Here is a 17806-nt window from a genome sequence, read left to right on the forward strand (position 1 = left end):
TCTCTCTCTCTCTCTCTCTCTCTCTCTCTCTCTTTCTTTCTTTCTTTCTTTCTTTCTTCTTTCTCTTTCTTCTTTCTTCTTTCTTTTTTTTTTAAAGATTTTTGCCATAGGGCATGTACATTCACCAGAGAGACAGAGATAGTGAGAGGGAAAGTGGGAAATCACCCCCCAAAGATGATGCCATGCCTCAATCTCATTCCTCCATTCTCCTCTGGGGGGTTTTGGGCTCGCATGCACATGGGCCTAGCATGTTTTTAAGCCACCGGGTCTGGTACTTGAACCGTGGAGTGGGCCATGTGGTATCAAGACACCTCATATACCATGTTACCTGCTGTCCCTGTTTTCACAATTTTAACTCATATTACTTGTAGTTTTTCCCTCAGTCTTCTCATGTTTCATTGATAAGTTTTCTTAACATTTTAAGACTGGAATGCAATTGCTATCTATTCCTGTTGTATTTTTTTCCTAGTCAGGTTCTGTCAGAAATTAAGGATTTGTTTATTGCTTTGTGTTTCATCCCAATTTTGTGCAGCAAATATTTTTCACTGGTCTCAGTCACTTTTAGGTATTTATTAGTTCTTTGGTAACCTTAAGTCATTGATTATTTTATTTTTGTTAATTGATTCTGGTTATATTGTGTACTTTTTTTAGAGAGATCTTTTGCTATAGGGCTTGTGCATTCACTGAAGAGACAGAGGGAGACAGAGAGACAGAAATCGAAAAATCATCCCCTGGGGGGAATGATGGCCACACTGCAATCCCTTCTCCTCCATTCTCTTCTCTGGATTTTGGGCATGCATGCACACATGCACAGCATCAGTTTGAAGGCACCAGCTCTGGGACTTGAACCATGGTCAGCCACATGGGAGTCCAGTGACATAACCATTACACCATCTGCTGATCCCAGATTGTGGATTTTTTTTTTTTTTTGGAGAGATTTGTTTTTGCTATAGGGCATGTACACTGAACAGAAAGACGGAGAGAGACAGAGAGATAGAAAGTGAGAAATCACCCCACAGGGGGCATGGCCACATTGCAATCCCTTCTCCTCCATTCTCTTCTCTGGATTTTGGGCATGCATGCACACATGCACAGCATCAGTTTGAAGGCACCAGCTCTGGGACTTGAACCATGGTCAGCCACATGGGAGTCCAGTGACATAACCATTTCACCATCTGCTGGTCCCAGATTGTGGATGTTTTCAAGGTTTTAAAAGGCTATAGTTGTGATTATTATCCTACCATTATTTTTCTAAGGACTTATGTTTTTTAATTTCATGTTAAATAATTTGGTAACTTGTGTGGATGGTATAGCCTTGGTATTATTTATTTATTTTAAAAAGTTTATTTTTTATTTATTTTTTGAAAGAATTATTTAAGTTTATTTATTTATTTTATTTTGACCAGAGAGGGACAAAGTGTGTGAGAGAGAGAGAGAGAAAGAAAGTGAAAAAGCAAGCTGCCAGTTCTGGGACTCGAATTGCAGTTGACCATGTGGGAGAAGTCCAGCACCCTCAACCACCATGCCACCCGCTGGCCCTAAAACGTTTATTTATTTATTTTTCTATGAGTGAGAGAGACAAGGAGAGAGAGAGAGACAGAGGGACAAAGAGAGCGCACCCCAACAGGGTCTTTATGCTGCAGTCTCCCCCAGCTTGAGCCAGCCTCAGATCGTGGGCACGTGTGTGCCTGAAGTACTCGGGAAGGTCTCTGGACTTGACCCGAGAGCCTTCCTATGTGAGTCAGCCTTGCAGAATGTTACATTTTACTGCCGAGCAACTGTCAGCTTCACTGATACTATTTCAATGTAAGGAGGGACCACTGAGTTAGAAGCACAAATAACTATAAAACCAATATTTTAAAGCAGTTCTTATCCTAGGTGGTTTCATGGTAATTGTGTCTGAGTAATGAACATATGAGGACATCTGCTTACTCTGTAAAGAAAGACATACCTCATCATTTCATCCCCCTCTGCTGTTCTACTTCCCAGGTAATCCTGGCAGCCAACTGACTGCAATAGCTCACTATAGCAGTCCATTCAATACCCAAGGAGCCAGAAGCATGGTGAAAGAGTAACTGGAAGAGGTTTGAGACTTTATGGTAATGTCTCATTGGCTACTGGCGAGCGCACGCGCGCTATAGCAAAAACTTCTCCAAAAAAAAAAAAAAAAGAAAAAGAAAACGAAAGAATGATTTTATTGTTTGAAGACTATAGAAAATTTATTTTCTATATTTTTCTATTTATTTTTTCTTTTTCTTCTTTTTGGAGAGGTTTTTGCTATAGGGCGCGTGCGCTCGCCAGACAGACTTCTCATGGCCCTTCCCAACTTTGCTTTTGTGGCTTCCTCTGTCTAAATGCCATTCTTTCTCTTAGATGTTTTTCTTTGTTTTGTTTTTGCCATAGGGCATGTGGGTTCCCTGGAGAGAGGCGACAGAGAGGGAAAGTAAGAAATCACTGGGGGTGGGGGGGTGATGGCCACTTGTAATCCCTTCTCCTCCAGTCTCCTCTCAGGATTGGGCACACATGCACATGCACCTGGTGTGATTTTCAAGCTGATGGTGCGGTAGAGGCTGTTCAGGTTAGGCAGCTCGGGAAAATAAGGATCAAAATGGAGTACCAACTATAACCTGCTGGAAAAATAACTTTCCTACCTGCTCTCTGTCCCTCAGGTCCACATCTATACTGTACTTCTGAGGCATACAAATACAACAATGAAGGGGCAAGGACTCAGGACAGCTCCTCAGTTTGGAATTTTAAGTGCTTGGACCTACTGGAAATGATAGACCAATGAACTTAAGTGCATGGGAAAAATTTTTTAGAGAATTATTTTATTTAACTATATTTAATTAAATTTGATCAGAGAGGGACAGAGCAAGAGAGAGGAAAAGCGAGAAAGCCAACCACCAGGTCCGGACTCGAACCATGATTGACCATGTGGGAATCCAGTGCCCTTAACCACCATACCACCTGGCGGCCCCATGAATGGGAAATTATGGCTCCAAAAATAGTCCACTCTAAGACCATGCTTAGGGCCAAAGGACAGTCTTACACCTTATCTAAAAAAAAAAAAGGCAAGGCAGTACGGGCTACAATTAAGGACAAAGGGTACACATACCACAAACCTAAAGGATACTGTAAGACAGGAACTCTAAGGACATAGGGTGTAGGCCCAAGACGAAATCACAGAATGGCTAAGTTCAGGGACAAGGACACAACGGCTCAGCTGTCACTGAACTGCGCTCTGAGAGACAGCTTGCAGCAGTGACTTTATGAATGACCTTAAAAGAGAGATTTTTTTCCTGGTCCCACCACATTCCAGAATAAAGGTAACGGTCCTTTATGGCCCAAAGCTTTTAGGTAAAGAGAGTCTCCAAAATTAGGAAGAATAACCAGCTCCATTCAGCACGTACCCTCCCCCCACCATGAGGAAAACACATGCACCACCTGGGAACAAGCAAGGACAAAGCCCCTCGGACCCAGACAGAAAGCCCTCACCTCAGCTCCTCATCAGCAGCCCACTCTCACTGCTTGGGAGCTCTGTTCTACCTTCTCTCTCTTTTTAAAAAATTTATTCATTTACTTATTTTTGGCCAGAAAGAGACACACAGAGAAAGATAAAGTGAGAAAGCAAGCCACCAGGTCCAGGACTTGAACCATGGTCAGCCATGTGGGAATGTCAAGCGCCTTAACCACCACACCATCTGCTGGTTCCCCTTCTCTCTCTTAATAAACTCTGCTTATTTACCTAAGCCCATGTCTCTAATTCTTTGTGAGCTGCAATCAAGAACCCATGTCTGCTACGGGTGCTAGGCCTGATTACCCCAAACCCCCATGTTCCCTCTGTCATTGAGTCCGAGACTCAAAATGTGGTTAGCTATGTGGAAATCCAGCACTTTAACCACCTTGCCATGCTACTCTTAGATGCTACTCTAATCACTGCATTTAGCACGTGTCAGCTGTTCTATGAAAACTTCTTCGAACCTACATTGTGTCTAGCACACGTCTCTGCCTCGATCCAGGACAGTGAGCTGCACTGATAGTCTTTGTCAGACGATAAATGCCTTTCATATTCATTGTTGATTCTCTGGCACCCAGGACTATTCCTGACATCATTTCAAGTGTTTGGGGGAATGAATGAATGAGTAAATAATACATTAATCCAGCTAAACCAGGGCTGGAACTCTTGCAAGAGTAAGCTTGTACCTCAGGGATTGCCTAATAGGTGCTCCTGGTACAAAAAGCAGAAAGGAGTTTTTCTAGTCGCTTCTGTGTTCCTCAAAGGCAATTCCAAGGATGACTACAATCCCTACGAGTGGACCTAGTGCACCAAGAAACTCCGTTGCCTTAAATATTATAATTCGTGTGTATTCTAAATGGTAGATTGTAGATGAATGAGAAGAGTTCAGAGAGAGAGGGAGATGCATATTAAAGACCTAAAGAGAGCCAGGCAGTTGGCTAGCTGGAGCTCAGAATGAGATTCCGTGTGGAGACGGGGGTTTGGGAGTCTGTGTAAGGCACAGATACTGGGAGCCATGGGGCTAGATGTACTGACTCAAGGAGAGAGGACAGAGGAGGGCCAAGACCCAGGTTCTGACCCACAACGGCGAGACAGAAGAGACAGAAGAGAGGCAGCTGGCATAGGTGACAAAAGAGGTGGCTGCGAAGGAGAAGGCAAATAGAGCAACTGTACCCACAGACAAGGGGAGATGGTAAGAAGAGGTGTGCGTCAGCACACGAGAAAAGATCAACGAAGTAAAGGGACTTCAGACACTGAGACAGCAGGGTCTTGTGAGGACAATACAAAATGGTATGTATAGCATGGTTCTCTCAAAAAAAGGTGTGTGTGTGTGTGTGTGTGTGTGTATGTGTGTGTATAAATGTTTATACAAGGGACCAGCAGATGGTGTAATGGTTACATCGCTGGACTCCCACATAGTCCCGCTGTTCGAGTCCCAAACTCAGTGGCTTAAAACTCATGCTGGGCATGTGTGCGTGTGACCAAGATCCCAAAGAGGAGAATGGAAGAGAAGGGACTGTAGCGTGGCCATCCCCCCAAGAGGTGATTTCTTACTTTCTGTTTCTCTGTCTCTCCGGTGAGTACGTGCACCCTCTAGCAAAAATCTCTCTAAAAAAATTTAAAATAAAAAAATAAATAAATAATTCTAAAACAGAAAAAGTAAAAGTAAAACATAATGCTACTGATCGTAATTGTGGTAAGGAATATTTTCCTGTGGTAAATCAGAGAATTCAGAAAATCTAATTGATCCTTAGAGACTCAAACTGTTCAATTGAAAATCTGCATGACAATCGGACCATGCAATTTCTTAGCCAAGATTATCTGACTATCCCACTATGTATTTCTTTTTTTCTTTCCTTTATTTTTTAAAAGAGATTTTTGCTATAGGGTGTGTGTACTCACTGGATAGACAGAAGAGAGACAGAAAGACAGAAAGTGAGAAATCACCACCACCACCACCACCACCCCCCCGAGGGCATGCAATCCCTATTCCATTCTCCTCTCGAAATCTTGGGTACACACCCACACATGCCTAGTGTGAGTTTAAAGCCAAGAGGCCCAGGACTTAAACTGCAGTCAACTATGTGGGAGTCCAGTGACATAACCATTATGTCACCTGCTGGTCCCCCACTGTGGATTTATGACCTAGACTCTCAATCAACATTTAGAGGTATAGATGTCTTTATTATGTATATAGTGAATAAAAAGTCCATTTTTATCTATGGTTACTGGACTAGAAGGAAATTTTTATTATCGTTATAGTAAACAATGTAACATGTCAAAGATCCTGTTGTTAATGATGAAGACCATACTCAGAAAAGGAATTCGAGCCTTTCCCTCTCCCTACCCCTTAGTAAAGTGAACTTCCAATGGTGGACCTATATGAGTGGTTTTCGGAAAGTTCATGGAAAAATGTGTATTATGAAAAAAAGCTATACATGGATTTCAGACCCTTTTTTTGGTAAAATAAACTTGTCCTTCCCAGAGAGAGTGTGAGAAGGAGAAAGCACCTCCAATGACGTGTGATCAATGGCACAATCTTTTCTCCTCCCGTCTTTCCATTTACTTTTTGAAGTATTTTTGAAGCTTCTGGAAGAGACAAACCATGTCCTAAAAGGTATCCCATGAACAAAAAGCTGCTACCGAAGTTTTACCATATCTGTTCAACAGTTGAACCAATTCAAAGGCAGAACCAATTCAAAAGGTAGAAGCAATTCCAGTAAAATAACTTTAGTTCATTGTTAGCATAAAGGAAGACATTATTGAAGAGATTAAGCATATCTCTAGCATTTGAGGAGGGTCAGTCAAAATAAACTTATAAAAGTTCAAGTATAAAAAGGGTTAACTTTTTGGGACCAGCAGTTAGCATAATGGCTATGTTGCTGGACTCCCACATAGTCGACCGTGGTTCAAGTCCTGGACCCGGTGGCTTAAACTCACGCCGGGCGCGTGTGCGTGCATGCCCAAGATCCCGAGAGGAGAATGGAGGAGAAGGGATTGCGGCGTAGCCATACCCCCAGGGGGTGATTTCTCGTTTTCTGTCTCTCTATTTTTCTCTGACTGTCTGGCGAGCCCATGCGCCCTATAGCAAAAACCTCTCAAAAAAAATAAAATAAAATAAAAAGGCTTAACTTTTTTATAGTTGAACCCAGTTACATGAAAATCTGGAGGGTTTGGAGAAGACGCTGCTAGCCTAGGTCAAAATTGGGGAGAAAAAAGTGGGAGGGGGCATAACCAAATTGATTTGGGTATTTTTTTGTTTGTTTGTTTGTTTGTTTTTTGTTTTAAATTGCCAGAAAACACATGGACTTACCAGAGAGGGAGAAGGAGAAAGCACCTTCCAATGAGGTGTGATCAATGTCACAATCCTTTCTTCTCCATTCCCCATTCTATTAATTTGGGGAACACATGCACATGCACTCAATGCGTTTTTCAAGCCACCAGGGCTGGGATTTGAACCTTGGTTGGCCAAGTGAGATCTAGCTTCTTTAACTATTACTCTACAGAGCTGGCCCAATTTTGTTTTTTATATAAATGTAAAAATGATTTCCATATCCTTTAAAATACTAAGAAATTAGATATTCTTAAAATATAAGGCTAGAGAGAGACCAGCAGTTAGCGTAATGGCTATGTCACTGGACTCCCATGTAGTCGACCGTGATTCAAGTCCCAGACCCAGTGGCTTAAACTCACGCCAGGCATGTGTGCATGTGTGCCCAAGATCCCAAGAGGAGAATGGAGGAGAAGGGATTGCGGTGTGGCCATCCCCCCTGGGGGGTGATTTCTCACTTTCTGTCTCTCTGTCTTTCTGGTGAGTGCAAGCGCCCTATGGCAAAAACCTCTCCAAAAAAAGAAAAATATATATAAGGCTAGAGCTATATTGTTAAAATATAATTCTGACTAGATCTAAGATAATAAACTAACAATGACATCTTAAACACTGTGAAGAGAACAGTAACTTACAGAGTCTGCGGTGGTCCCCAGCCCATCATAATACATTACTCCTAGCTGGTAAATTGCTTGATGATCCTTCTCCTTGATCTCTTCAAACTGTACTAATGCTTCTTCATACCATCCCTGTAAACCCCAGGAAATATTTGTTTTTATTATGATCTCAAAGTAATTCCCCACTGAGGCACTAAGAGGTTATCTTTGCTCAAAGATACACAGTGGACAAGCAGTACAACTGTATTCGAGCCCATGCCCAAAGCTGAGATCACACTGTCAGCCATTATGCAATGCTGTCCTCAGCGTGACAAGCATGTGATGAGTCCGCAACAAATACTAATTTCTAGGACAAATGCAGGTGCCCTTGAAAGGTAAGAGAGCAAGGGGACTTGGCTGAGTAAGTGTCCAGATAGTCAAAGGGTTGTGAGAGATAAAGATTGTCACCTTCCCTTAGGGTTTGATGAAGAATTGAAGTTGGGATAAAGGTTGGCACTATTCCTCCTAGGTCAACTTCCCAGCCTGTCACAGCATAATGCGAGGAAGAGGGCAATTCCCTCCTCATTCTATAAATACACAGAAGCACAGAAAGCTAGCTTTAAGTGCTAGGTAAGAAATGGGATTTTTGATTGCTGTCAATATGAAACTACTTTATAAATTGTATTAAATTTTGAGCAAAATATAAAAATTAGGTTTTTAACTTAGTGTGAAAATGAAGTTTATACCAAAATGACTCTCATAAGTGACATTCGTTAGAATGACTTTTGTGAAGAAATATATTTCTCCTTAAGCTGATAACAGTGTATACACACAACCATGCCCATGACTCATGTAATTGGACAGAATTTCCCCAGTATAACGATGTAAGGAATGCTACATAAAATTTTGCTATGAAGATCTGACAAGAGAATTACAGGACATGAAAATAAATAAACAAGAGATGATACCTCTTCAAAATATAGTTGGCCTCGTAGGAAATATGCCAGAGTGTCCCCTCTTCTTATTCTGTCCTTTAAGAGCTGCAATGCCTTATCCACCAAACTAGCGTGGCTGTAATGATCTGATTTTACAAAGGTAAAGAACCCTATCTTTAGCCATACAATGTAAATTTTTCTCTCTTAAACTAAGAAATTATATACAGTAATCTGACACTATTAATACTAGTTTCCTTCTGAGTTCTCATCCCCCCCAAAAAATGGCCTCCTTAGCTCAAGGAAAAAGCGTTTCCTAAAATAAGACTTTATTACAGTACTTAACACAGTGCCTTGTATAATCAATACATTTTACTGATTGGCTTTCAGAATAACCCTGTTCATTGTAGGTACAAGCTCTAGCAATGGAGTCTACGTCCACGCATTGATTTTTTTCTTTGGTCAAAGTTGTCTTATGGCTGAGTTAAAGTCTTAATTTGAGCCTTAATTAGAACCACTCTGATCAAGTAGATTAAAACCATCTCCAATTTAATTTAAGTCCATAGGAAAATGTAGCTTTAAAGGTCAAGTTCAAGTAAAGCATGGTATTATGCTTTTTAATGAAAATTATATCTGTCATTTTTTTATTCTCAGGATAACATTATTAGTATTACATTTAATTACTGTACATCTTTACAGCATACACAATGGACTTTGCACACATGAGTGCACTGAATATTAGTCCAGTCAAAGCTATTGCCATAGACATTATCATCACAGGTAATATCTTTTCTTTTCTAGAAGTGTGTCTTTAAGTCCTGATAGTAAAATCAGGATCAGGATCTGATTGTGAGAATTCTCCATTGATGATTTGTTACCAGATAAATTAAGTAGTGATTTCACAGATTCTTGAAGAGAAGCTAGGAAGAACTGGAAAATTGACTGTTTCCTTGAAAGCAGTAGGACTCCTATTTCCTGTCCCTTTTACTCTAATGTACATAGTTAACTGTTAGTGAAAATATTTTACAAGAGAAGATTAAATGTCACGATTGGTACCCGTCTTTTCTTGTTTCCATTGGAAGATTTTGGGGTGCTTAGCAGCATACTGGGATATACTAGGATAGAAGGGGTTCTTGGGTAACTTTTCACTGGTCAAGTTCATCCTGTTTCCACAATGTGTATTCTGTAAACAAGAATAAAAAAAAAAATAAGATGATGGAAATTCCATTCTCTAGAAAGGAAAACAAAGAGGCTGCATTTCTACTGGTACTCATTATGAAAAGTATCCTCTCCTTATCGCCTAGGGGTAGGACACCAAGCTATCAGCGCTGAGATGTGACTATTCTTCCCTGGGAAACCAGGACCTTGATAACTAGGAGATATCACCTCCTCCACGTGTCTGTTTTCACATCCTGGGATTAATGATGGAGCTATTTGTGAGCTTCATCTATGAATTCACACACCTCAACGAGTCCTGTCACCCACCTCAACTGCTGCCCCTTAGTGGGACTGATGGCACTGCCCTAGATACAGTTCCTGTGCACTGGTACCTTCCTGTAGCCTGGTAACTAACTAAAGCTCACCAGAGTCCTCCATTTCCAGTCAAAGCCTTTGCCTATTTTACCTGAGGATACACCTTGTTTTAGCTGTGTTGCTCAGTTTTCTCTTCCCGTCTGTATTGGATTGCCATGTTATAAGATGGATCACTGTTGAGTGGTAAATCAGAGCCTTCATATAAAATGGAGAGGCCACCTCATTTAGGGTGGCAGGGTCCAGGTTGGCCTAGGCTGAGGGTAGGGAGACAGCAAACTCAGTTGTTGCTATGCCTTTCTGTTTACTCCTTGGTATTCTACTGTTACAGCTTATATTCACCAATCAGGAACAAGTTTGCAGAAAAGGTTCCTGATTGGTGGTCAAGAGAGGAACTCAAGACACCCTTAATGTGATTGGAAAGCTGCATTTATATAATTACATGATACTATTTTGCACCATAGATTGCTTCATTAATGAGAAGGAAATGCAGAAAGGGGAGATAATACAGTATATTAGGAAAACCACTGCACTATCTGTGATTTTGGAAGAGTTGCTTAATCTTCTTATTTATTTTATTTATTTTTCTAGAGAGATTTTTTGCCAGAGAGACAGCAAGAGATAGACCAACAGAAAGTGAAAAATCACTCCCACTCCAGGGGGGATGGCCACATCACAATCTCTTCTCCATTCTCTTCTTGGGATCTTGGGCACCCATGCACCCATGCCTGGCATGAGTTTAAGCCACTGGGTCTGGGACTCAAACTGCAGTCCAGAGACCTAGCCATTATACAATCTGCTGGTCCATTTATTTATTTATTTAAGACAGGGTTTTCCATGTTATCATCTTCCCACCTCAGCCTCCCATCTGGGACTACATGCATGCTTTCTCCAACCTCTCTCTGTCTCTCTCAGTCAGGGGCTGGCTGTATTGCCCAGGACAGCCTTAAGCTGACTATCATCCTGCCTCACCTCCAAATTGCTGGAGTTACAGATACATACCATCACACCTGGCCTATTGGTTGGACCAGGAATCAAACTGACCTCCCATGCACTCTCATGCAGTCCCAGTCTATAAGAACAGTGTCTTAGGGCCACAGCAGCTGCACCTGGGTCACCTAATCTTTATTTTTTTAAAGAATTATTTAATTTTATTTATTGATTCATTTATTTTAATTTGACCAGAGAGAGACAGAGAGAGAGAGAGAGAGAGAGAGAGAGAGAGGGAAAGCAAGGAAGCAAGCCACCAGGTCCAGGAATTGAACTGTGGTTGCCATGTGGAAGTGTCCAGTGCCTAAACCACCATGCCACTTGCTGGTCCTGGTCACCTAATCTTTTAAGAAGTTTATTTCCTCTAAATAGAAGTAAGAGGACACAAAACAACTAGGAAAAAAGCATAAGTCCACACATATTTTAGTGATTATGTGTCTACTTTCTGGATTCGCAGAATATATAGAAGAACTGATTCTGTTATAGTTATCAATATACTCTGGGATGATTTCAATCCAGAGATCAGGTGCTAAAATATATGAGTAAAGATCTTTAATAATTGCTTATCATCTCAAAGTGTGGCAACAGTGGAGAACAGAAACAGAAGCATAAAAGGAAGTGACAAACGTGTAACAACAGAAATGTAAATGGCCTGCTGTCCTAGTGACTACTGAGTCACGCCAAATAGAAAATAGACTCATCTTTTATAAAATAATCATGCGACCAGCCAGAGCATGGTAGGTAAGGCAGCTGCATCCCACATGGCTAACTGCTCCGTTCAAGTCCAGAACTCCACAGCTTGAAAACGTGTGTGTGTGTGTGTGTGTGTGTGTGTGTGTGTATGCGTGTGTGTCTGTGCCCTAAATCCCAAAAAGACAAAGAGAGGAGAAAGGATTGCAGCAGGACCATTCTCTGTGGGAGACACTTTTTCACTTTCCCTTCTCTCTGTCTCCAGTGACACACACAGCCTCCGCCAGATTAAAAATAAACAAATAAATAAATAATAATAGATAGATAGATAGATGGAGACCAGCAGATGACATTCTGTTTACATCGCTGGACTCTGACGTAGTCAACTGCAGTTCAAGTTCCTGACCTGGTGGCTTGAAAGTCACACCAGAAACGTGTGTTTGTGTGTGTGTGTGAGTGTGTGCCCAAGATCCCAAGAAGAGAACGGAGGAGAAGGGATTGCGGTGTGGCCATACCCCTAGGGGGTACATTCCCACTTTCTATCTCTTTGTCTCTCTGGTGAGTACATGCACCCTATGGCAAAAATTTATCTGAAACAAACAAACAAACATGAGCAGACCCACAAGACTGCTTGTCTCCACCCCATCTCCTTAGACAACTTACAGGGGACCGACCGTAACACTACCTCATCCTGTCAAGCATGAATTTCCTTCAGTCTTGTCTTCAGAAGTTGCGTCTTTCTCAGAGAAGACACATATTTCAATTTAGAGCAAGACAGAAGACATGTTCAGAAAAGACAAAGTGATATTTTAATTGTAATCAGAAGCAGAACAAAAATTCCTGGGTCACTATCATTATACAGGGATATTTTAGAAGTCCTGGTCAAAACAATAAGGCCAAGGCAGAAAGAATATGAATTTAAAAATGGAAGAAAGAAGAAGAAGAAGGAGGAGGAGGAGGAGGAGGAGGAGGAGAAGAAGAAGAAGAAACTTGGATAGGCCAGACACTCAAGAGTCTTGGGGGGATATGTGGAGTTGAGTTCATTTCATTTAAAGCTAAATTACTATCCCAAGGTCTCACGGCACAGCTAGCAATGCGGATGCCAGTGAGAGCAGACCCTGAACTTCTCTCTCTGTGGCACGTTTAGCACAACTGTCACAGATTACAAATGCAGTGGAAGAAATTCTGTGTTCTGAATTTTTGCCGGTGAGATAAAGGAGTTTAGAAAATACCTCTCAACCGACTTGCTGTAAAATCTGTTGTCTTACTGTAATAGTCTATTTCAATATCAGAAGTTAAATGGGATCTTTTTCTCTTCTCACATGTGCTATAAAAATTCTCATCCTTCCACTGCCTACCCTCAAGAAAAATGAGTGTAATGGATATCTGGGATTGATCAGGGATTGTATAAACAAATATAAGAGAAAAGCACAGAAATTTATGTAAATATATACCTGTAAGGTGTGGGGAAAAATGAAAACTGACTTTTTATTTTTTGGAGAGGTTTTTGCTATAGGGCGCGTGTGCTTGCCAGAAAGACTGAGAGAGACAGACAGAAAGCAAGAAATCACCCCCCAGGGGGATGGCCATGCCACAATCCCTTCTCCTCCATTCTTCTCTCGGGATCTTGGGCACGCACACACACATGCCCGGCATGAGTTTAAGCAGCCGGGTCCAAGACTCGAACCATGGTCGACTACGTGGGAGTGCAACGACATAGCCATTACACTAACTGCTGGTCCCCCAAACTGACTTTCGATAGGCATACAATTCAAGTGGAATGAGACCATGTAACTAAGTGAACTAGAGAGAAGCCTAAGGCCTTCTAACTGTGAGTACCATGGACAGTCAGGGTGTCTCACAGAGTGCAGTGTGTTGGTTAGTCAGACTAAATATTGGGTTGTTGGAAAAGTCATGATGTGTTTTTCTATGCAAAAACACATCATGACTTTTCTTTTTTCTCCTTTCTTTTCTTTTTCTTTCTTTTTAGAGAGAGTCTTGCTATAGGTCATGTAGGGTTGCCAGAGGGACAGAGACAGAGACATAAAGCAAGAAATCACCCCTGGCGGGGGGGATGCCCATGCTGCAGTCCCTTCTCCTCCTTTCTTCCCTTGGGATTTTGGGCACACAGGCACATGCAACAGACATGAATCCCAAGCTGCCTGGTCTGGGACTCAAACTGCGGTCTACCACGTGGAGCCCAGCAACGTAATCATCATGCCACCTGCTGGTCCCATGTCGTGAGTTTTCTGGTAACCCAATAGTTACCAGAACTTGGTGACTGGTTATGAGACCTTTGTGAGGTTGTGTTTTATTGGTTTAATTAAAACTAACTTCATACTGGTTCATGTATCTTCTGTTTTTATTTTATTTATAAAGAGTGCTTACTTAAAAATGAAGCTAAGTATTTTAGTAAACAAAATGTCTTTAATAGCTACAGCCTACATAAAGACATTTTAGGTCATCAAGAAAAACACGTCATGACTTTCCCAATGACCTAGTGCATAAATAGTTTCTTTTTTTCTTTTTTTTGTGAGAGATTTTCACTATAGGGCATGTGCGCTCGCCAGACAGACAGAGAGACAGAAAGCGAGAAATCACCCCCCAGAGGGGATGGCCATGCCGCAATCCCTTCTCCTCCATTCTCCTCTCAGGATCTTGGGCACACATGCACACGCGCCCGGCGTGAGTTTAAGCCACTGGGTCCAGGACTCAAACTGCGGTCGACTACGTGGGAGTCCAGCGACATAGCCATTAGGCTAACTGTTGGTCCCCGCATAAATAGTTTAATTCTAAATTGTCTCAAGTCCTCTTTTTTCAAAAACAAACTTTGTGTTTTAGAATAATTTGAGATTTACAGAAAAGTTGCTGAGATACTAGACGGTTTCCCCTGCTTTTTTAACAACATTCCATGATTATGGTACACTTGTCATGGCTAAGAATCTAACACTCGTACATTACTATGATCTAAAGCCCTACACTTCATTAGGATTTCACTCTTTTTCCCCACTTACATCCTTTCCTGTTCCAGGATTCCATCCAGTTTACCACACTGTGGTTTGATTAGTCATCACATTTCCCTAGCTTCCTCTGGTCTTTTAGTTTCTCTCCTTGTTTTTTCATGATCTTCAGTTTTGTCCTGTAGAATGTCTACCAATTGGGGTTTATCTAATGTTTTATTCATGGCTACATGGATTTTGCTTTTTTGTTTCTGGTGGAGGGGGTCTATCGCAGAGATGACGTGGCCTTCTCATCACATCGTAGCAAGGGTTTATGCTATCAATGACTTACCACTCAAGATGTTAAAAATGTCATGGCCAAGGTAGTAGTTGGCAGATTTCTCCACTGTAAAGTTCTTTTCCCCCTTTCCTATACTCTTTGGAAGCAGGTAATTTTTGCATACTCTATACTCTAGGAGGTGAAGTGAGAGGAGGTTAATTTCTACCTCCTGCAGGGGGCAGTGTCCACATGAAGTATTTGGAATTCTCCCCTTACCTACTTACTTATATCACTATGACTCATGGCTATCTATTTTATGAAATTATAATCCAACAGTACATTAGTGCGTTGAGCAAGTATTTCTAATTCTAGCCATCAAGAACTCTTCAGGCTGACTCCTCTGTCCCTTAGACATGCCCCTATCCTTTGACTATTTAAGCATTTCTCTACTTTCTAGAACTATAAGATTCTCTAGGCTTATATTTTCCCTGTACCCAGCCCTAGAAGTCACAATTTCTCCAACTCCCTGGTTTTTAAAATTTATTATTTATTTAAAAGAATTTTATTGGAGAATGGTATTACAAACTAAGATATGAGTGCTGGATATATTTATGATTCCTGTCACTGCTGTAGGCCCTTTCAAGGCAGCCAGAGCTAGGAAACGTAGGTATAGGTGTGTGTAAACACATACCTGTCATTATTTCTGCACTTACTCATCTGAATCTGTATTACGCTCACTATGAATTCTTACTGATGTCTGGTAAATCCGGTCCCATATGATTCACTTTAGCCTTCTCTACTTACTTGTCTGTAACTTCCCTAACTTGGTTTAATTGTAAAAACTAACCTTCTATTCTTTTCCCTACTTCCTTCAGTTTTATAAATCTATCATCTGTAATTTCTATGACATTTCATTGAAAGGAACATATTGCTAAGAGGAGAAATGACAAAATATTGAAACATCCTCTACATTTTCCAAGTTCTTACCAGAACAATGAAGTGAAATTGATTGATTTGTTATTTATTTTGAGACTATCAGAGCCCTTGGGATAAAAGGTGCTCAGGAAATAAAACATCACCTAAAGAGGATGAATATACTTTATTTTTTTGCCACAATTTTCTGTTCGTAGTAAGTATACACTTTATCCCCTTTCCCTAACTGGTAAATAGGAGAAAAGAGAAATTGACAATGCAGATGTATGTTCATTGCTTACCGGCAGTGTTATTCTTTAAATACCATAACAAGGTATTGTTAATAGCTTAAATGTCAAAATACAGAATATAAGCACATGTCATAGTTATTTATCCATTAAAAAAAAGCACTTAAGACTTGCCATTTTAACTGCTGTGGTGTGTGCTAAAATGCTGTGCCCCACGGGCTGGGGCCACATAGGCCTGGGTTTGAATCCTTCTCTAATTTCAAGTCCAGGAAAGGTGGAAGGTACCTGAACTCCCAGCTATTCCTGAGGTTGAGGCAGAGGTTCCTCCACCAAGAGCTGGCCCCTGGAGCTGGCCTGGTGACACAGACATAGCTAAGGGGTAGCATGCACCTGTGGGCCCAGCCCGAGGCCGAGGCAGGAGGATGGTGACAGGGAGACTGCCTTAATAACAGCGGCAAAACTACTCTTGGATCACTGCAAAGATAACATACATTTATGACTGCAGATTATTTTAGGACTATTACTACAAAATAAATAATACACAGTAACCAAAATTATAACTAAATGCTAGTTAGTTTTAGAAGACAAGCAGTTTGTCTTCTAAAAGCATAATAAACAAACCTATTCTTCAGTCCTGCTTCCAGAGGTCTGAGTGGACGGAAGGGAGCCAGTGAGGGTTTTAGAAGGGGCATAGGCTAGAGCTTTCTGGTGTTTGGCCAGATTAACCTGAAAAGTGTTCAGGCAGAGCGTGAAAGGAGTAGCTATGACACTAGTGCCAACGATCAGAATTCTGTTTCCAAGGTTCTACAAAATGCCCTAACTTAAGCTAAATATTACAAAACACATCAAAAGACCCATTTCCTCTTCCCACAGGGCAACGACTCTCCCTGACCAGGTCGCCTCTTCCTCTGCGAGCGCTCAGTGAGGACAGTCCCAGACTTCCTCCTCCTCTATGCCATCCTTACAGCCACAGGTCCCGCTGCCTTTTACCCTGTCCCGGGAGCGATGCCGATTTCACAGCAGTTCCCAGTGCACACTGCATCATGTTGAACCCGAAAGGCCTCATTTGGTTTGGGATTATCCTTTTAGCGTCACGTTAACCGGCGCTCCAACGCCTCAGCTTCTCGTTCCCCCATCCTAAATTCCCCAGGCCTCCGAGACAGGCCAGGCGAGCCGGGCGCTTGCGAACGTGAGGAAGGAGGAAACCCGATTCCTTCCAAGCTGGGCAGGTGCGGACGGGGCGCCCACACCGCGGACGGCGGCTCCCCAGGCTGTAAGGCGAACGGCTGCTTACAGCGCCCTCGTTTCCTGGTTACGTGCGTGCAGGCAGAAACCAGAACCTTCGCCCGCTACTCGCGCTTGCCCAGAGGGACTAAAGGCTGGGCACGCTAGTGTGCGACGTGTCAACCGGAGCGCGCCCCATGGTGGCTGCCAGCCCGCCACCGCCTCTGCTCCCGCCCACCGGCCAAGACTGAGCACGCGCGCTGAAGCCCTGTGGGGCATAGGAGGCCCCGCCCCTAAGTGGGCGTGTCCGGCGGCTCCACGGCTGGCCAATCGGCTGGCAAAGACGCCCTACTTCCCCTCCTCCCTACCGCCCAGCTGGGCTGTCCGGGCTCCCCGCAGCACGTGCTATTGTTTGTGTACGTGCGGCCGCGGCGGACCCGGGGAAGTCCGGGCAGCTAAGGATTAGGCCGCTGGGGCGAGGCCGGAGTTGACGCGCAGCATCCAGAGGCCCGCCCTTTAGCGCCGGCCGCTTTAAATTCTCCCACACTGGCCGGCTTGTGCTCACTTACCTGCTAGTCTGCGAGTGTACTTCTACTGTGCATTCCCAGGGACGCTTGTCC

The 17806-nt window shown here is 42.5% G+C and overlaps 1 protein-coding gene across 3 annotated transcripts in view; it reads right to left on the bottom strand.

Annotated features, from left to right (window-relative positions):
* LRP2BP (LRP2 binding protein) overlaps positions 1-17806 on the bottom strand; it is a 48834-nt gene extending 31028 nt beyond the window's left edge. Inside the window, exons 1-4 of one of the 3 annotated variants that reach the window (XM_006160451.2) lie at positions 17756-17806; positions 9430-9556; positions 8410-8522; positions 7481-7594 (exon numbers count right to left, since the gene is read on the bottom strand). In XM_006160451.2, the coding sequence (XP_006160513.1) occupies positions 7481-7594; positions 8410-8522; positions 9430-9535 (333 nt within the window). In that variant the 5' untranslated portion in view covers positions 9536-9556; positions 17756-17806. Of the gene's footprint in view, positions 1-7480; positions 7595-8409; positions 8523-9429; positions 9557-9997; positions 10219-16952; positions 17373-17755 lie in introns of those variants that run through there. The other 2 variants (XM_006160452.3, XM_006160450.2) reach the window with 2 other exon arrangements.

The sequence above is a fragment of the Tupaia chinensis genome, unplaced genomic scaffold, assembly GCF_000334495.1.
Source record: "Tupaia chinensis unplaced genomic scaffold, TupChi_1.0 Scaffold000685_1, whole genome shotgun sequence".
NCBI lineage: Eukaryota > Metazoa > Chordata > Mammalia > Scandentia > Tupaiidae > Tupaia > Tupaia belangeri.